At 44.0% G+C, this 17,967-nt stretch overlaps 1 protein-coding gene across 2 annotated transcripts in view; it reads right to left on the bottom strand.

Annotated features, from left to right (window-relative positions):
- Positions 1 to 17,967, bottom strand: part of LOC310752457 (venom factor-like) — a 70,069-nt gene that overhangs the window by 17,875 nt on the left and 34,227 nt on the right. For both annotated transcript variants that reach the window (XM_083592760.1, XM_083592759.1), the window contains 11 exons: positions 17,428 to 17,539; positions 14,015 to 14,100; positions 13,730 to 13,869; positions 12,321 to 12,533; positions 8,321 to 8,387; positions 6,917 to 7,003; positions 6,293 to 6,496; positions 5,010 to 5,085; positions 3,435 to 3,597; positions 2,834 to 2,929; positions 524 to 674 (listed from right to left, as the gene is read on the bottom strand). In XM_083592760.1, the coding sequence (XP_083448886.1) occupies positions 524 to 674; positions 2,834 to 2,929; positions 3,435 to 3,597; positions 5,010 to 5,085; positions 6,293 to 6,496; positions 6,917 to 7,003; positions 8,321 to 8,387; positions 12,321 to 12,533; positions 13,730 to 13,869; positions 14,015 to 14,100; positions 17,428 to 17,539 (1,395 nt within the window). The remainder of the gene's footprint in view (positions 1 to 523; positions 675 to 2,833; positions 2,930 to 3,434; positions 3,598 to 5,009; positions 5,086 to 6,292; positions 6,497 to 6,916; positions 7,004 to 8,320; positions 8,388 to 12,320; positions 12,534 to 13,729; positions 13,870 to 14,014; positions 14,101 to 17,427; positions 17,540 to 17,967) is intronic.

Consider the following 17,967-nt stretch of genomic DNA (forward strand, 5'->3'; position numbering starts at 1 on the left):
CAGCAATGAAACAGATCTTCATTAAACAGATCCTGATGGGCGGATGAGCTCAATGTCCTAAGGACCCACCCAATTCCCACCAGTTTCCATTCAGAGATTATCAATTTACTATATAATACATTATAAATTAAAAACTGCCTGTCACTTGCCTGCAAGCGTCCTCACCACCCAGTGGCGTAGCGTGGGGGGTGCAGGGGGGGCGGGCCGCACCGGGCGCAACATCTGGGGTTAGAGCAAATCCATGGGTTAGGGGGCGCAAATCCATGGGTTAGGGGGCGCAAATCCACGGGTTGGGGGCGCAAATTACTTGCCTTGCCCCGGGTGCTGACAACCCACGCTACGCCACTGTCACCACCCACCAGCCATTGGCCAAGCTGCTGTGATGCTATGGTATGTTTATGAACAAATTTACAACAGCTATGGAAGAGGATTAATGGGTCACAGAATTTTGAAAACCGGTGCAGCTCATCTTCAAAACCTGACCATGTTTTTACTTGCATTGAGTGTGCTGCCGCCAATGTACCTCTTGATGCTGCCATGAGTACTTGGTCATCATTAAGCCTTCCTGCCAGGGCTAAAGCATAAGCTGTGAGGGCCACGGTGTAAGGTCTTTCCAATGTCCCATATTGCTTTAATAAATACTCAGAAGCTTTGGTGATGCTGCTCTCTAGAATCTGGATGAAGAGAAGTCAAGAGAAGTAGATATGTTAGGAGTGTTTGAGGGAGGAAACACGTTGTTATGTGCTCCTGCGCTTCTGAGCAGTGAGAAGTTCCAGGGGAAGCACTACTGAGACTAGTCTCTTTTGGTTTAGAAATATACAAGCAAAGCATAATGGGAACAAACGGACACTCCTACAGCAGGCAGCAGATCCTTAGAGACCAGCTTATGCAGCTATTTCAGCCATAACCATTTATAAATTAATACCTCAACTTTCCAGTTTAAAACCTTTGGAATTCCCAAGACAGCTTCCATAAGCAAAAGCCAATTAAGTCACATCTAACCAGATGTAAAACACACAAATATCTGCAGGTATCGTAATTGTATGGAGCTTTGGGCTTGAAGAAAGGTGAGGACAAAATGCCCTCTCCTCTCTCACAACCTCATTTGTAGCTGGTGAAATATGGGACGGCCCATGGAGGAGAGTGGAGTGGAGCTTCAACTGCCTCCCAGAGACAGTGTCGGCCCCAGGCAAAGGAGGGGGAGGGGATTAATTCCTGCTGCAAAAGTGGTCATCAATGGAGATAACCATTCTTATCTGGAATGATGCTAAATTCTGAAGGGAAATGAGGAGTTCCATCACCAAAACTAAACAGAAAACCATGCTACCACCTGTCAATTAGAAACACACATACACATTGAACCTTTTTGGCGATTTTCACCACCACCATCGGCAAGCAGCAGCCTGTGTCACTGTCACTGCAGCTTACCTGGATAGAGATCAGGTAGGGAGGTGACAGGATCTGGGCTGCCACCGGCTCACTGGTGGAAGCACAGGATTGGCTCAAGTGGCATGCCTGAGCAACCTCAACCTCGCTGCTGCCCTGCCTAACCCCATCCAGCTAAACTGCAGTGATACTGGAGTTGGAAAGATGGTAAAGGTAAAGGTAAAGGTAAAGGTAAAGGTAAAGGTAAAGGTAAAGGTAAAGGAACCCCTGACCATTAGGTCTGGTCATGGCCTACTGTGGGGTTGCGGCACTCATCTCGCTTTATTGGCCAAGGGAGCCAGCGTACAGCTTCCGGGTCATGTGGCCAGCATGACTAAGCCGCTTCTGGCGAACCAGAGCAGCACACAGAAACGCCATTTACCTTCCCGCCAGAGTGGTACCTATTTATCTACTTGCACTTTGACATGCTTTCAAACTGCTAGGTTGGCAGGAGCAGGAACCGAGCAACGGGAGCTCACCCCGTCGCGGAGATTCGAACCACTGCCAACCTTCTGAACGGCAAGACCTAGGCTCTGTGGTTTAACCCACTGTGCCACCTCACCATATTGGCTGCTTATTGACCACTAGATCACTGCAAGTGGTCTCCAATTTCTGCTCTCCTTTCAGCTCCCCATCCCCTAAACTGTGAGCTAGCGCTACATGGGGGGAAAGAGCGATTATGCAACTCACTAAAAGGCACCCAAAGCCTTACTGAAATGAAGGCATGATGCAGGACAGGTGTGCTAGGTGAGTCGCTCCCTTGGGTCCCAAAGGCTTTTAAGGTTGTGCTTCTGCTTATGACTAGGTTAACAGGGAGGAAGTAGCAAAAAGGGGACAATGTGAGAAAGAACTGAGAATGTGACTATGTTGTAAAAGAGTATTTGGAAATGATATATAATAAATTGGGGGAAAATGTTTTAAAGTACCTTTCCAAAAAACCCAGAGTCCTTTGTGTTGGGATAATTCAGATGGAAATGTCCATGTGTCAAAAAAGACTATGCATGCTACTACTGTGGCCCATGTTTTGTTAGTGCAAAAATGAAAACAAGCAAGGTCCCAACTAAAGAAGAATGGCAACTTAAACTGATGGAATACGCGCAGCTTGCAGATTTAATTTATAGATTAAGAGAACAAGAAGAATGTACGTTTAAAGAAGATTGGAAAATGCTTATTAAATATATGGTTGAAAATTGTGTTGATTTAAAAACGCTGGTAGCATTAAGATAAATTCAACAGTGTAAATCAGTTTTAATGGATGTAGCAATGGATTACCAAATGGTTTAGTTCATGTGAAATATGCAGGGATGTATGGTATGCAAAATGAACCACGGAAAGAGAAGAAGGGAAGTTACTGATTTTCAAGGTGACCATATCTTATAATGTCTCTTGCCACTTCAAGGATACTTACATTGACTTGATCCTTGCAGATGTCTTTGGACTCCAGCAATGCAATCAGGACAAAAGCAGTTAATGATGCATCTGGTTCAGCGCCCTTATAACCTCCCTAGAAGGAAGCAAAGGGGGGGGGGAGGCAAGAACAATTGAATGTGTTTGGTTCACACAAACAGATCTCCCACCAAAAACATAGCTCAGAAGTACAGGCAGTTGTGGGTGGTGTGGAGGCAGGGGAAGCAAGCCTGAGCATACCAGAAATTTGACCACTTTAGAAAATTAAGAACCCAAAGGATTTTAAAAGATGTCTTCCGCTTTCTCCCATCTTTTGCAGATTGCATATCCCCTGGGAAGCTATTTGCCTTAGTGGTTTGCACAACAATAGCACTGCAGAAAAGTAACGCAGCGGCAGCGGTAGGTAGGGGTGTGTCTCACCACCATGTCCTCTTTGTGAACCCCTCTATAAAGTTCCTGGCCTGCAGGAAACTGTCATCGGACAAAAGGCTTGAGGGACCACCTGCCTGCAAGACAGTCTATCAACTGATTCTTCTGAATTAGGAACCAGAAAATACATGGATTTATTATCAGAAAGGACAAGCAACAGAAAGAAAGCGTACCACCATCTCTCCGTGGACCACAGGGGCATCTTCATGAAAAATTCCATCTGGTTTCTGCCTCTCCAGAATTAGCCACTTCACACCTCCACAGACCACTTCGTTGTTAATAGTGTTTACTATTTTGGAAGCCATGGCAAAGACCTTTACGACGTACGCTGTTAGCCTGCAAAGAATAAGATGCTTCAGCTCAACCATCTGATCATGAACAGAATAGAGCCTTTTAGCACTGTAAAGACTAGCAAATGTATTGTGGCACAAGCTTTTGTGAATTAGAGTCTACTTCGTCAGATGCTGGGTGTCCTATCCTGCAGTGTAGGTTTAAATACACATGGTATGGGGGGGTGGGCATAGCTCTGCATCATCAACACCACCACCACCACCATCATCATCATCATCCTGATACTGCACCCCTGTTCTCCTAATGACCACTCCCTATGGCTTCATATATATGTTAAATGTAACATTCATAGAATCGTAGCATCGTGGTGTTGGAAAGGGATCCTAAGGATCATCTAGTTTCCTGCAGTGCAGGAATCACAGCTACTAACTGCATATAGAACTTAAAGATAGTGACCGGCCCTAGAGTGTTGCAAAAATTTCTGAGATAATGTACATGAAATGCTTTTAATACTCAAAAATGCTACATAAATGCTAAGTATTGCCATCCTCAAGTCCACAAAGGTGCCATGTTTATATCACATTGTCAATAAATGATCAGATCTGATTGCCCTCCACCTCATGACTGGCCTTAAAAAAGAGAAAGAAAAGGTATTTCAGTGGAGAGGGGTGAGTTTAATTGTGATGCTATCAGACCCTTCTAAAAAAACATGGATTTTTAAAACTCGTGAGTAATTTGTGGGTTATTTCACAATGGTTTTTTTTTTTTTTTTTTTGCTCCTTTGTACTGTATTTTTATCTGTTGGTTTCTGTTGGCCCATTTCCACAAATTTTGGTGATTTGCTTTTTTAAGGATGTCTACATTAATATTTGTATACATTTTGGTGAGAGCTTTGCCTAGCATGTGCTTTTTGCAAGCCATTTCCCCTGGATAGAATGCATCTTTGTAAGTAGTACCGTAACCCAATTCATTGTTACATGCACTTTTCACCAAGGTTCTTTTTTACTCATTCCTTGGTTGGGGAACAATAGCAAAACTTGGAAAAGCATAAAGAGCTTTTGTTTCAATGCATACTGGAATGGGAAGTGAAAATTTGGTAGGTTCACATTAAAATTCAAACTGGACAAATATGTCCCCTACCTCTAGCATTGGGGCAGAGCTTTGGAACTCTGAGTAGCTGGAAATATGGATGCTGTATTAGGTATTTTTGCCTGAAATATCTGATTGTTCCAATGGTAGGGAGCAGCGAGACAAAAAACGGCAGAGTTGGGGAAAAGGGAATTGGCATTTTGGACAAAGCATGCCAAAAGGTGTGAAGAGAAGGAAAAGGCGAAGAGTTAGCTAGTGGGAGCAAGAGAATGAAAATATTAGACGGTCAATAGTATGCAAGGGGGAAAAGCTGTTGCAAAGTCTACTGGAGATCTGAAAGTATACAGCCATACGAATACTGCCCTTACCAAGTGCTAGCCTTGCGGTCTTTAAAAGCAGCGTAGGAGTGGTCTGCTTTCTTGTACACCATCTGCTGGGCGTAACCTAGAAAGAGAGGAGGAGAAACAGAACTCTGTAATGCTGCTCCAGCTGCTTAGAGGGGTCAGCAAACTTTTTCAGCAGGGGGCCGGTCCACTGTCCCTCAGACCTTGTAGGGGGCCGGACTATACTTTGGGGGGGAAATATATGAACAAATTCCTATGCCCCACAAATAACCCAGAGATGCATTTTAAATAAAAGGACACATTCTACTTATGTAAAAACACGCTCATTCCCAGACCGTCCGCGGGCCGGATTTAGAAGGCAATTGGGCCAGATCCGGCCCCGGGGCCTTAGGTTGCCTACCCATGGTTAGACCTGTTGTGTCCAAACTTTTTTCAAAGAGAGCCAAATTTGATGAAGTGAAGGGCAGACCAAAGGGCTGACCAAAGTTGTTGACGTTTGTTTTTTTTTAGGATTGCAGTTGTTGAGCTTTTTCATGATTTTACCCCCAAACTTGTTGAGATTTTTTTAGGACTGAAGTTGTTGAGGTTTTTACCCCAGGACATAAACTGCCACAGGGGCCGGATTAAACTGACTGGCGGGCCAGATTAGGCCCTCGAAATGGACTTTGGACATGCCTGGCTTAGACAAATGTATCCAGACAGGCAACTGGCACTCACCCTGCACAGAAATAAACTTTGCTCCATCCCCCTTTTACAGTGGTACCTCAGGTTAAGAACTTAATTCGTTCTGGAGGTCAATTCTTAACCTGAAACTGTTCTTAACCTGAGGTACCACTTTAGCTAATGGTGCCTCCCACCGCCGCCGTGCTGCCACTGCACGATTTCTGTTCTTATCCTGAAGCAAAGTTCTTAACCTGAGGTACTATTTCAGGGTTAGCAAAGTCTGTAACCTGAAGCGTCTGTAACCTGAAGTGTCTGTAACCTGAGGTACCACTGTATTTAATTGCTGCACTGCCTCATCTGCTCTTCCTTTGCATATGCCTTTTTCCTTGTGTCCTTTTCAGCTTTCCCTTCTGGTCTCTTTGTAGCTTTGGCAGAACACCAGTTGAGGAACACGGCTGCTTTGCCCCATCAAGATCTTAACAAAGAGCAGAACAGGCACCCCCACAATGAGGCATAAGCAGTTCTGTGGCATTCTTGAGGATTCTGAACTCAGTGTTTCTATGGATGAACAACTCAAGAAGCCATGGACAGACCTTTGCACAAGCTGGAGGAAGAACAGCTCTGGAGACACCCAATTGTCTTACCTTGCATGATCTGATTGACTGCAACGGAGCGGCGATCCACCCCAAGCTTCTCCCACTGCCCTGTGGTGTCGAGGTAGTGGGTGGCAATAACCGACGGCGTCATGGTGATCATGTTCTGCTCTCCACAGCCAGAGGGTGTTACAATGAGGTGGTTCAGTTTGGACCCATCAATTGAGTCTTCAATAATCTGAGCCACGGGGTCTCCTGGTCACAAAAAGAACAACAGCAGCAAATATGTGAACCCAAGCATGCAGAAAGCCAGTAGGGACCTTGTAGAGGTTGCAATCTTAGCCTAGCTGGATCCTAAGCACAGACAGCTCTTGCCTCCTTCTTCCAGCTAGTTTTCTTCTCTGTCACCCTTGTCCCTTTGCACCAGGAGTTTGGTACAGTTAGCTTCCAGGACGAATTCAAGGGTTATTCCCTTGAAAGCCTTTCAACTTTTGTCCACCTGCCACACTCACTGAGATCAGCAGAGGAGGCCCTGCCTGCTGTATGGATCAATTCAGGCACCGAGGGAATTCCTCATGCCGGTGGGCTGCTGGCAAAGGTAGAGCAGGGTGGGGTTGTGATCATTCTCAGTTCTACAAGCCTAGTCTTCTGCATGGTAAAGTAACTGGTTCTTGCCTTGGAGAGTAATTTTGGTCTCAGGCTCTGTGCCGGGAACGATATCACCTAAATCTTTGGCTGGGACCTTTTGTTCCTGGACTCCATCTAAAGAAAGGGAGGAAAAGGAGGAAAATTATGAGACAGAAACATTACAGTCATAGCTCTTGTTATGTTCAGTTCAGGTTAAGTCTTTTCAGGTTGTGTCCTGTGGCGACCCGGAAGTAACGGAACGGGTTACTTCCAGGTTTCGCCGCTCATGCATGCGCAGACGCTCAGAATGATGTCACACACATGCGCAGATGCGGCGAAGCGTGACCTGCAGACACGCATGTTGCATTCTGCTCATGTTGTGAACGGGGCTCTGGAATGGATCCCGTTCACAACCAGAGGTACCACTGTAGTTGCTTTTGCAGTGGGGAGCCTATTGCATCTGTGGAGGCTACCCATGTGATCAGGAATCCTCACCTTCCCGTGTTCCCTCTTATTTTTTCCAAGAATTAGATTGATTGATTGATCTGTTTGTGCATGTGCCGTTATTAACACTCAATGGTTCTACGGAGATTGACCCCCTCAAAGAGCATTCCTTCACCTACAGGAATATGTGATCAGATACTGTAACCCCTAGGTTGCTATGACAGGATTCAAGCTTTTTCATTAACAAACAGCAGATATAAGGAATTTTTGGATCTAGAGTCAATTCTGTTTTCTTGTTTTAATAAATTCGGCAATTGCCCATCACAGTAATACTTATTTTGGTCACACAGAAATAAGTCCCAGGGTGTTCAGTGTGGCTTGTATGCTCTTTGGAAAAGTTACTAGTTTTGGTTAAAGGAACCCCTGACCATTAGGTCCAGTCGTGACCGACTCTGGGGTTGCAGCGCTCATCTCGCTTTATTGGCCAAGGGAGCCGGCGTACAGCTTCCGGTCATGTGGCCAGCATGACTAAGCCGCTTCTGGCCAACCAGAGCAGTGCACGAAAACGCCGTTCACCTTCCCGCCAGAGCAGTACCTATTTATCTACTTGCACTTTGACATGCTTTTGAACTGCTAGGTTGGCATGAACTAGTTTTGGTTAAGCTATTACAAATATAAGTAGTCTAACTAAAAAGAAACATTATTTTTTTACTTTCATTTTAAAAGTAGTTAGACTACTTGTCTAACTATGTATAAATATTTAAGTTTTTAAAATACATTGGCACTAACTTGAAACTTTAAGAGTTGGGTTAAAATGAAAGTTTAAAAAAAATGTTTAGAAATGTTAATGAATAAAGATTTATTTAAAAAGGGGAAAACAAGGGAGGAAGCAGCAGCAGAAAAATATACAATTTAAGGTAAGTCTAGGATTGAATTGGGTTCCAGTCAATCCAGTTTTCCAAGGATGAAGAAAGAGAAGGAAAAGGGAAGCTGAAGAATGAGTGTTACCACTGTTACCTTGTTTAGCAGGATCCAGCTCAATGACAGTCACAAGTTTTCTCTGCATCCCTTCAGGCTGGGGGAAGAAAAAAGAACAGAACAAGTCTCACTGCAAATATTAATTAACATGGCATCAAAGAGCAATTCAAAAAGGCAGCAGGACAGGGCAAACATATGCATCAGATCTAGCTTCTGTTGCAAATGCAGTATGACTCAGTCACATGTTTGTGCCTGAATATAACACAGGAATAGGTTCAGGTCAGCCGCATAAATCCCCAGTAGCTAAGGCACTGTAGCAATCCTGGGTTGGGGTCAATAGTCCCTCATCCATAGGCAGCACCAACCTGTCCTTAATGGTGCTTTGCCACCACAGCTGGATAGTCACGGATTCTATTCCGTCAACTCTTAGGTCAGCCCTGATGCCCTAGGAAGCCCACCTGTGTCCTAGCAAGCTGACAGAGCCCACCAAGAGAAGGGAGAACTCTTTTCAGACCCTGAGGTACTTGTGAAAAGCATCCTCCTCTACAGCAGTAATCTAAATTTGGGAAATCCAAATGGCACGCCGTGCAAAACACCCACCCAACCACCAATTAACAGTGCATTCAGTGCAGCAGAATTTCATCCTGAACAAACCCCACAGAAAGTCATGGGATCTGCATTGTTTTGCAAACATTTCCCCACCCCTAGCTATTCAAGTGGAGGTTGCAGTTATCATTAAATACCCTGAATAGTTGTTCCCATTTATTTTCTTAATTAAGTTTATATACCACCCCAAAGGCTCAGAGCAAGTAAAAACCTAGGTATGCACAGTGTCCAAGTACAGTGCACACATTCTGGGCTTAGCCAGGTCTCAAAACGTGCCTTGTAGGTTGCCTGTTCCTGTGCTTTTAGGGTATGAACCATACTGAGTGCTATTCTTCTAGAAAAAGAGGTGCCGGAACTCGCCATGACCACCTCCCTTGTTCTCTTAAAATGGCAGTGGTGCCCACCTGAGAGAACTGTGTTCCGGTGAGTTATGGATGTTTAAAAAGCCCTACATACAATGTTTACACCATCGTTCTGCCCAGACACTGAGGTCCAGCGCCGAGGGCCTTCTGGGGGTTCCCTCGTTTTGAGAAGCCAAGTTACAGGGAACCAGGCAGAGGGCCTTCTTGGTAGTGGCACCCGCCCTGTGGAACGCCCTCCCACCAGATGTCAAAGAGAAAAATAACTACCAAACTTTTAGAAGACATCTGAAGGCAGCCCTGTTTAGGGAAGCTTTTAATGTTTAATAGGTTATTGTATTTTAGCGGGGTATAAATAATAAATTCTTCTTCTTCTTACACTTTCCTACTGAAATTTTGGTTTTCCTAGAGCTAAGGCCTGCCGCCGATAGCAGTGCAAAAAGGTTTTCTAAAACAATTACATTTCATTGTGCCATGCAGTGTGCATTTGGCATATTATAGTTTTCGGATTATATCAGGTTTCTGGGCTTTCATGCCCCCACCTCCTTGTGCCCACCACGATTCTACATAGTGCTTGCCCCATCCCATTTCATTTTTATTGTTGCTACTCTTCATTCCCAGGTGCAACTTACTCTCTTCTCTGGGTAGATTTACCTGGAAGGAAGCCCCTTTGCACTTAGTGATGCCTAGGTAAAGGTAAAGGGACCCTTGACCATTAGGTCTAGTCATGACCGACTCTGGGGTTGCGGCGCTCATCTCGCTTTATTGGCCAAGGGAGCCAGCGTACAGCTTCCGGGTCATGTGGCCAGCATGACTAAGCCGCTTCCGGCGAACCAGAGCAGCGCACGGAAACGCCATTTACCTTCCCGCCAGAGCGGTACCTATTTATCTACTTGCACTTTGACCTGCTTTCAAACTGCTAGGTTGGCAGGAGCAGGGACCGAGCAACCGGAGCTCACCCCCTCGCAGGGATTCGAACCGCCGATCTTCTGATCAGCAAGTCTTAGGCTCTATGGTTTAACTGACAGCACATGGAAACAATGTTTAGTCAAAGTGCAGCAGTAATCAAATTATGCCAGGGAAATACGTGGGGGAAAAGAGAAGCAAGCGGATCACATGTGTTTTTCTTGGTTTTGCTGGAAGCAGTGACAGAACAGAGTGTCTCCAGGTTTATGGGCTGATGACAAGGGTTCCATGGGCAGTGAGGTGTGTAAAATTAGCGGCATGGCACTGAAAAAAAGCTAATAACTAAATGTGACAACACTGAGGAAGCAGCATTGATATGGAATTACGGGCTTCCAGGTGGAAAAATCAAAATTGGAGACAGAACTGTTAGAACCCAGTACTAAGAACTTGTCAAAAATGTACAACTTGCTGCTGAAATGGAATACACAAGACGAAACGGTTAAATCAGCTATGATTAAATGGGCTCAGGACATTGGTCATAATATTTTGTTTGCTGACTGGGAAAAGTTGTGGACCACCGGGATGAAATTTACGGCATGTAATGCCTTAAGAGAAAATATTATGAAAATGATATATAGGTGGTACATAACTCCAGTCAAGCTTGCAAAGATTTACCATTTGCCTGATAATAAATGTTGGAAATGTAAAGAAACTGAAGGTACATTTTTTCATCTCTGGTGGACTTGCCCGAAGATTAAGGCATTCTGGGAAATGATCTATAATGAACTTAAAAAGGTATTTAAATATACTTTCCCCAAGAAACCAGAGGCCTTTCTCTTGGGTATTGTCGGCCAAGGGGTGTTAAAGACGGATATAACTTTTTTTATGTATGCTACAACAGCAGCTAGAATACTCATCGCGAAGTACTGGAAGACGCAAGAGCTACCCACACTGGAAGAATGGCAGATGAAGGTGATAGACTACATGGGCTTGGCAGAAATGACGAGCAGAATCCGAAACCAGGGAAGAGAAGCAGTGCAAGAAGAATGGAAAAAATTCAAGGACTATTTAAAGAAATATTACAAAATTAATGAAAGTTAGAATGATGTTGGACTGGAAAGTAAATGGTTACTATTAGTAATGGTTAAGACAAGGAGAATTTGGAAGATTAATTTAAATTTAAATTAAAATAAGGGAAGATTTGCTGAGTAATTGAGAAGAATTTGGAATACAGAAATGGGAGGCATGAGGAAGTCGGGGAAGAAAGGTATAAGAAATTAGGATATGAAATGGTACATGTTTTTTGTTTTGTTTTTGTCTTTGTATGTTTATGTATGTTATGTCTATTTGGAAAAAAATAAAAATATTATATAAAAAAAAAAAAGATATGGAATTACGGAGGGCTACAAAGAACAAAAACTGGATTTCTCTCCATAATATCCAGTTAAACTTAAACTGCCCCAGCCAGCCGTACTTCCTTGGATTAAAAAAGAAAACTGCAGATGTGCCCTCGTGTGGTCAACTGACAGACGACAGGCATTGGAAAATAGGCAATGGCTTGAATGTACTGCCTAGAACTGAAGAAGCTCATAGGCTCATGCACTATGGTGCAAACCAGAGTTCTACTGAATTTCCATGGTGTTCAGATACTTTTGTAAAGGTGCAAAAAAGTCTGTAATCACCACCTAGGTAAAGGTACAGGGACCCCTGACCATTAGGTCCAATTGTGACCGACTCTGGGGTTGCGGCGCTCATCTCACTTTATTGGCCGAGGGAGCCGGCGTACAGCTTCCGGGTCATGTGGCCAGCATGACTAAGCTGCTTCTGGTGAACCAGAGCAGCACACGGAAACACCATTTACCTTCCCGCCGGCGCAGTACCTATTTATCTACTTGCACTTTGACGTGCTTTCGAACTGCTAGGTTGGCAGGAGTATGTTTCCCCAATTATTTTCACATGTTTAAAGCCATTATTTCCCATCCTACTGCCTCCCTAAGGTGATCCCCGTTGGCTCAGTCCACAGGCCCATCTAGTCTCAGTAGCCAAACAGATGCATATGAAAGTGTGCAAGGAGGACATCAACACAACAGCACTCTCCCCACTTGTGATTCTCAGCAGCTGGTATTCAGAAGCTCTTTTTCTCTGGACATATTACATACCACAACTTTCAGCTTCTTCTTCACACCATCAGACACAAATTGTCCCCTGACAGCTGCTTTGACCTCGATGTCATGCAGTCCCAGATGCAGCGGAACAACCACAAATGGCACCGCCCTGGAGGACTGGCCTTTAACAGTGACCTGATGTCGGTATCTTTCCTTGGCAGTGGAGGCGCTGCAGAAGGCTGGGTTGTGTATCAGCTCCACCCGCACCTGAGGAGAAAGAGAAAGGGCGGTGATCCATTACTAGGTCCATTGCCAAGGCAGTGTTCCCTCTTGGATCGGTTCTGTGTCTCCTTTGCTTTCCCCTTAGTGAACCACATTGTTTTCATTATAGGTTCTTTTGTTGCACCATGAATCACCACGTTTGTAAAAGGTAAAGGACCCCTGAGTGGTTAAGTCCCCTGGGTGGTTAAGTCCAGTCAAAGGCAACTATGGGGTTGCGGTGCTCATCTCGCTTTCAGGCCAAGGGAGCCAACGTTTGTCCACAGTCATGTGGCCAGCATGACTAAACCGCTTCTGGCACAAGGAACACCATGACGGAAGCCAGAGCGCACGGAAACACCGTTTACCTTCCCGCTGCAGCGGTGCCTATTTATCTACTCGCACTGGGATGCTTTCGAACTGCTAGTTTGGCAGGATCTGGGACAGAGCAATGAGACCCCTCGTTATGGGGATTCGAACCGCCAACCTTCTGATCTGCAAGCCCAAGAGGCTCCGTGGTTTAGACCACAGCGCCACCCGCATCTGCTCTACCATGTTTGTACCACCACTTCACAGCTGGTGCTACAAACACACTTGCCACCAAACTGAATGCTGGATCAGTAAGTGAGTCAGTCCTCCGAGGTCTTGCCAGGAGCGCTGCCTGATGTACAGACACAGCACATAAGTGTGATTTTGCATAAGCGCTCATCTTACTTTTTGTGTTTTTAACCTTCTTTAGGGATTGGCAGGAGGTGGGATAGTGTATGTACTATTAACATCCTCACCACTGGCGGAGGAAAAATGGGCTTTTCCACATTTTGTGCTTAAAGCTAGCAAGTTCATTTACCTCAGTTCATATTCTATAGGATCTTAACTGAATTCCTCAAATGCTTGGGGGAATAAAGTAAAAAAAGGAGAAGTTACAGAACAGGCTCTGATTGGAAATGAATCAGTGTGACTGCCCTGAAATCTTTGCAGGCACAAACAGTACTTTTTAACATATGATTGCCGTGATAGCATCATGAGCACAAATCATGAATGCACAATAAAAAAGAACTTACCTATTGGAGTATATCTAAGCCACTTTTCATTAAGAACCCAACAGTGTAAAAATAAACACACAATACACCACCAAAACAAACTGCACAAAACAAAACAAAACATAAAATCATCACTATCAAATAACCCTGTAAGTAATCACTTACTACGATATCTTCATGCCTATAGTTGTAGAGAACAGCTCGGATCTCCACCTGTTCATTCCTCACTACTGAATAAGGTAGCCGTAGATCTATGAAGAAGTCCTTCATGACAGTTATCTCGTAAGGGTCAGCCACGCAGATCCCTGCAAGGAGAGCCAATGGGAAAGGAAGGAGGTTGAGAATCAAAAGAAGCTGAACCACACCTACCTAAGGTGTTTACTGAGGTGGACATAGCCTGCTTTCATCTCCCCAGCCCCTGCCTTCCACCTGCTGTCGAGAATTCCTCACCTTTTGTGTTTGAAACACTCACAGCCACCACCTCCCAAGTCGTGATGGAATCCTTCAGGAAAAGAGACACTGTCTTGGATGAGACCCTTGATTCAGAGAGAAAGGTGCCATGTTATATTTGTGTGTAGCTGAAGACTAAGATGGAACAAGAACACAGGAAGCTGCCTGGGCAGGGGCACACACCACGTTGTGGGACAGGGGGCGACTGCGTCCTTCTCAGGCGCCCTCCAGCTGTAAGGGACATGGTGGCTCAGGTGCCCTGTGATCCCAGGGGCTTTTAACCAGCAAGCAGAAGCTAGGGATGGGCAAATCGACCAGTTTCAGTATCTCTCAGTTGCCCACATTTCCACACCATCCTTTGTTGTTGTTGCTTTTAAGTCACCAGATAATTTATTACGGTCAAAGACCAGCTCGCATAACACAATAAAAACAGCGTTCATAAAGATAAAATATACAGTCAGAGCAGATTGCAGCAATAGCTCATGAGTTAAAATTCAGATATATACACACACCCGTACAACTGAGATTTGGGCTACCATAAAATTTGACCCTGAGGCACCCCAAAGGGCGACTTCAGCATTTCCCTAGTAAGCTATTTTATTCTAGAGGATTATCTGTGCCTACAAATCTGGGCGCAGAATCTGGCTACCAGCCAGGTCGTCTTGTGATCTTTGCCTAAGAGGAGAGAATTAAGTTTAGACTTGTCTGAAAGATTGGCAAGCCTCTTCAGCAAAGGATCAATGGTGTCTCTACGAATCTCAACATAAAAAGGACATCTAAAAATATATATGTTCAGGACTTCCTATTTCCCCGAATGGGCAGGCGTAAAGTCACTGTGCGTACGGGACTCTTCTATAGGAGCCTTCCAGAACCGGCGAGGGCAAGGCCGAGCTTCTAGCAAGAGTGAAAGCCCTTCTTGCGTTTCTGGATGTGAGGAAATAGAGATATGTTGCTGGAGTGGCTACGTATTTCCCGTTTTCTATGATTTTATAATCAGGGACCCTTGTACAGTCCTGTTGTTAAGTCACCATAAAAACTCATCAGTATTTGGTTATGATTCAGTGGGCCAAAGATTTTGGTTATAATATACAATTTGATGAGTGGATAAAATTGTGGAAAGAAGGAATGAAATTCACTGCATGCACTACAATAAAAGAAAATGTTATGAAAATGATGTATAGATGGTATGTAACACCAGTGAAACTTGGTAAGATGAATAAAGTCAGTAATAAATGTTGGAAATGTCAGGAAAAAGAAGGAACATTTTATCATATGTGGTGGGAGTGTAAGAAAGTGAAAGGTTTCTGGGAAATGATTTATAATGAGATGAAGAAAATGTTGAAATATACTTTTGTTAAGAAACCAGAAGCATTTTTATTAGGAATATTAGGAAATGAAATTAAAAAGAAGGATGTGAAGTTATTTAGGTATGCAGTGACAGCAGCTAGAATTTTGATGTCCCAGAAATGGAAACAGGAAGAAATGCCGACGAGGGAAGAATGGAGAATGAAACTGATGGAATATGCAGAAATGGACAAATTAACGGGGAAAATTTGGAACCAACACGATCAGAGATTCACTGAGGACTGGAATAAATTTACAGAGTATATCAAAAATGTATGTGAGCAGCAATTAACGCTTGTTGGCTTTCAAGAAGCTCTGTGAAAACGATTGATAGAAATGTTGCTTAAAAGATATGATAAGATTAACATTGTTAAAGCGCAATATAAATTTAAGAAATGTGAGTAATTGTAATAATATGGAAAATTGTCAGACAGGCTGAGGGAAGTCTAAAAGATGTATATGTTAGAAGTGGATGTTAAACATGGATGGAATGCATATTGGAAATTGAATAAAAATTAATTATAAAAAAACTCATCAGTATTTTAATGCAAACTTCTCCTAATATACACATTTTTGCAACCATTTTTCCCTCATAAAGGGATTTTTATGCATACTTCACCTAGCATGTGCATCGTGTACACATTACTTGTTTAGAGAACCGCAAGCACAATTTGGAGAAGTGTGAATCGCTAAGGAAGGCTGTTCTTTGTTTTCCATATTGTTTCAGGAAGTGTGAATTAGGGAGAGTTGTCATATACCTGGGAATTCCCAGACATGTCCTCTTGGCGGGGGGGTCCTACATTCCCATTTGGGGGGAATTTTAAAGGAAATGTCCTGGTTTCAATTTCTTGCGTGTGGTTCTGGTGTGGTTCTTTTTGTGTCTGGATTATTACCTCTTGAAATATGGCAGGTAGGTTTTAATTTGAAACTGAACCAAATTTCTTCCTCACACCTGACTGAAATCCACCCTTTCCGAAGCTTCGTGTTCAAACTAGCAGGCAAGAGCTCAGGTGCAATACTTTCGGCAACTTCCCTTCCCTTTCACGTAGTCAGGGAGGAGGCTCTTTCCTTTTCATTCCATTTCTAGGATGAGGAACCTGGAAGCAGAGCCATCTCTAGAGACAAGACTGATTTCCCACCCATGCTTGCATTGTGTGAGACAGGCAAATCTGCCTCAAAAGCAGAGCAATTAAGTTTTGCATCATCCTTGCTTTTGCTCTTTGATAAACTGAAAGCTAAATTTACATGATGCGTTTACATCAGCTTTATCCCATCTTAGCCCTTATGTTGTTGTTGTTGTTTAGTCGTTTAGTCGTGTCCAACTCTTCGTGACCCCATGGACCAGAGCACGCCAGGCACTCCTGTCTTCCACTGCCACCCACAGTTTGGTCAAACTCATGCTGGTAGCTTCGAGAACACTATCCAGTCATCTCGTCCTCTGTCGTCCCCTTCTCCTTGTGCCCTCCATCTTTCCCAAAATCAGGGTCTTTTCTAGGGAGTCTTCTCTTCTCATGAGGTGGCCAAAGTATTGGAGTCTCAGCTTCAGGATCTGTCCTTACAGTGAGCACTCAGGGCTGATTTCCTTCAGAATGGATAGGTTTGATCTTCTTGCAGTCCATGGGACTCTCAAGAGTCTCCTCCAGCACCAGAATTCAAAAGCATCAATTCTTTGGCGATCAGCCTTCTTTATGGTCCAGCTCTCACTTCCATACATCGCTACTGGGAAAACCATGGCTTTAACTATACGGACCTTTGTTGGCAAGGTAAGGTCTCTGCTCTTTAAGATGCTGTCTAGGTTCTTAGCCCTTATAGCATTCTCTAAAGGATCCTGGGAATTGTAGATTGGTGAAGGCACTGATGATTATTCCTTTCAAGCTTCCTAGTCTTTGGGAAGAAGGAATTATTTTCAAACTAGATATACAGCACAATCCTGTACATGTCTACCCAGAAGCAATTCCCATTGTGCTAAATGGAATTTACTTCCTGTAAGGGAGTATAGGAATGCTGCCTAAGTCTATAGAGCAGACAGTGTTCTCCAAAGGAGAATGCAGCCATAAAAAACTTTATACCCATGATCGTTAGGAGGTGCAGTCAGAATTTCTGTTTGCCACAACCAGCTCTTTGGGAACTCAGTCCTAGAGACAATCTCTTCATCCGATAAGAACTCCTCGTCAATGTCACCTGGGGAAACAGGAGACACAGATTTATCAATGGTAAAGGGAAAGGGAAAGGGAAGACGCGGGTGGCACTGTGGTCTAAACCACTGAGCCTAGGGCTTGCCAATAAGAAGGTCAGCAGTTCGAATCCCCACGACGGGGTGAGCTCTCGTTGCTCAGTCCCTGCTCCCGCCAACCTAGCAGTTCGAAAGCACACCAGCGCAAGTAGATAAATAGGTACCGCTCCAGCAGGAAGGTAAGCGGTGTTTGGTTAGCCAGAAGCGGCTTAGTCATGCTGGCCACATGACCTGGAAAAACTGTGTGTGGACAAACGCTGGCTCCCTCTTTTTTTTTTTTAAAGTAATATTTATTAAAGTTTTAACAATAAACACAAACAATAACAACAACAACAAAAAACACAAATACAAAAAATAAACAGTAACAATAAAAAAA

Source organism: Podarcis filfolensis, assembly GCF_964270895.1.
Source record: "Podarcis filfolensis genome assembly, chromosome: 17".
Lineage (NCBI taxonomy): Eukaryota > Metazoa > Chordata > Lepidosauria > Squamata > Lacertidae > Podarcis > Podarcis filfolensis.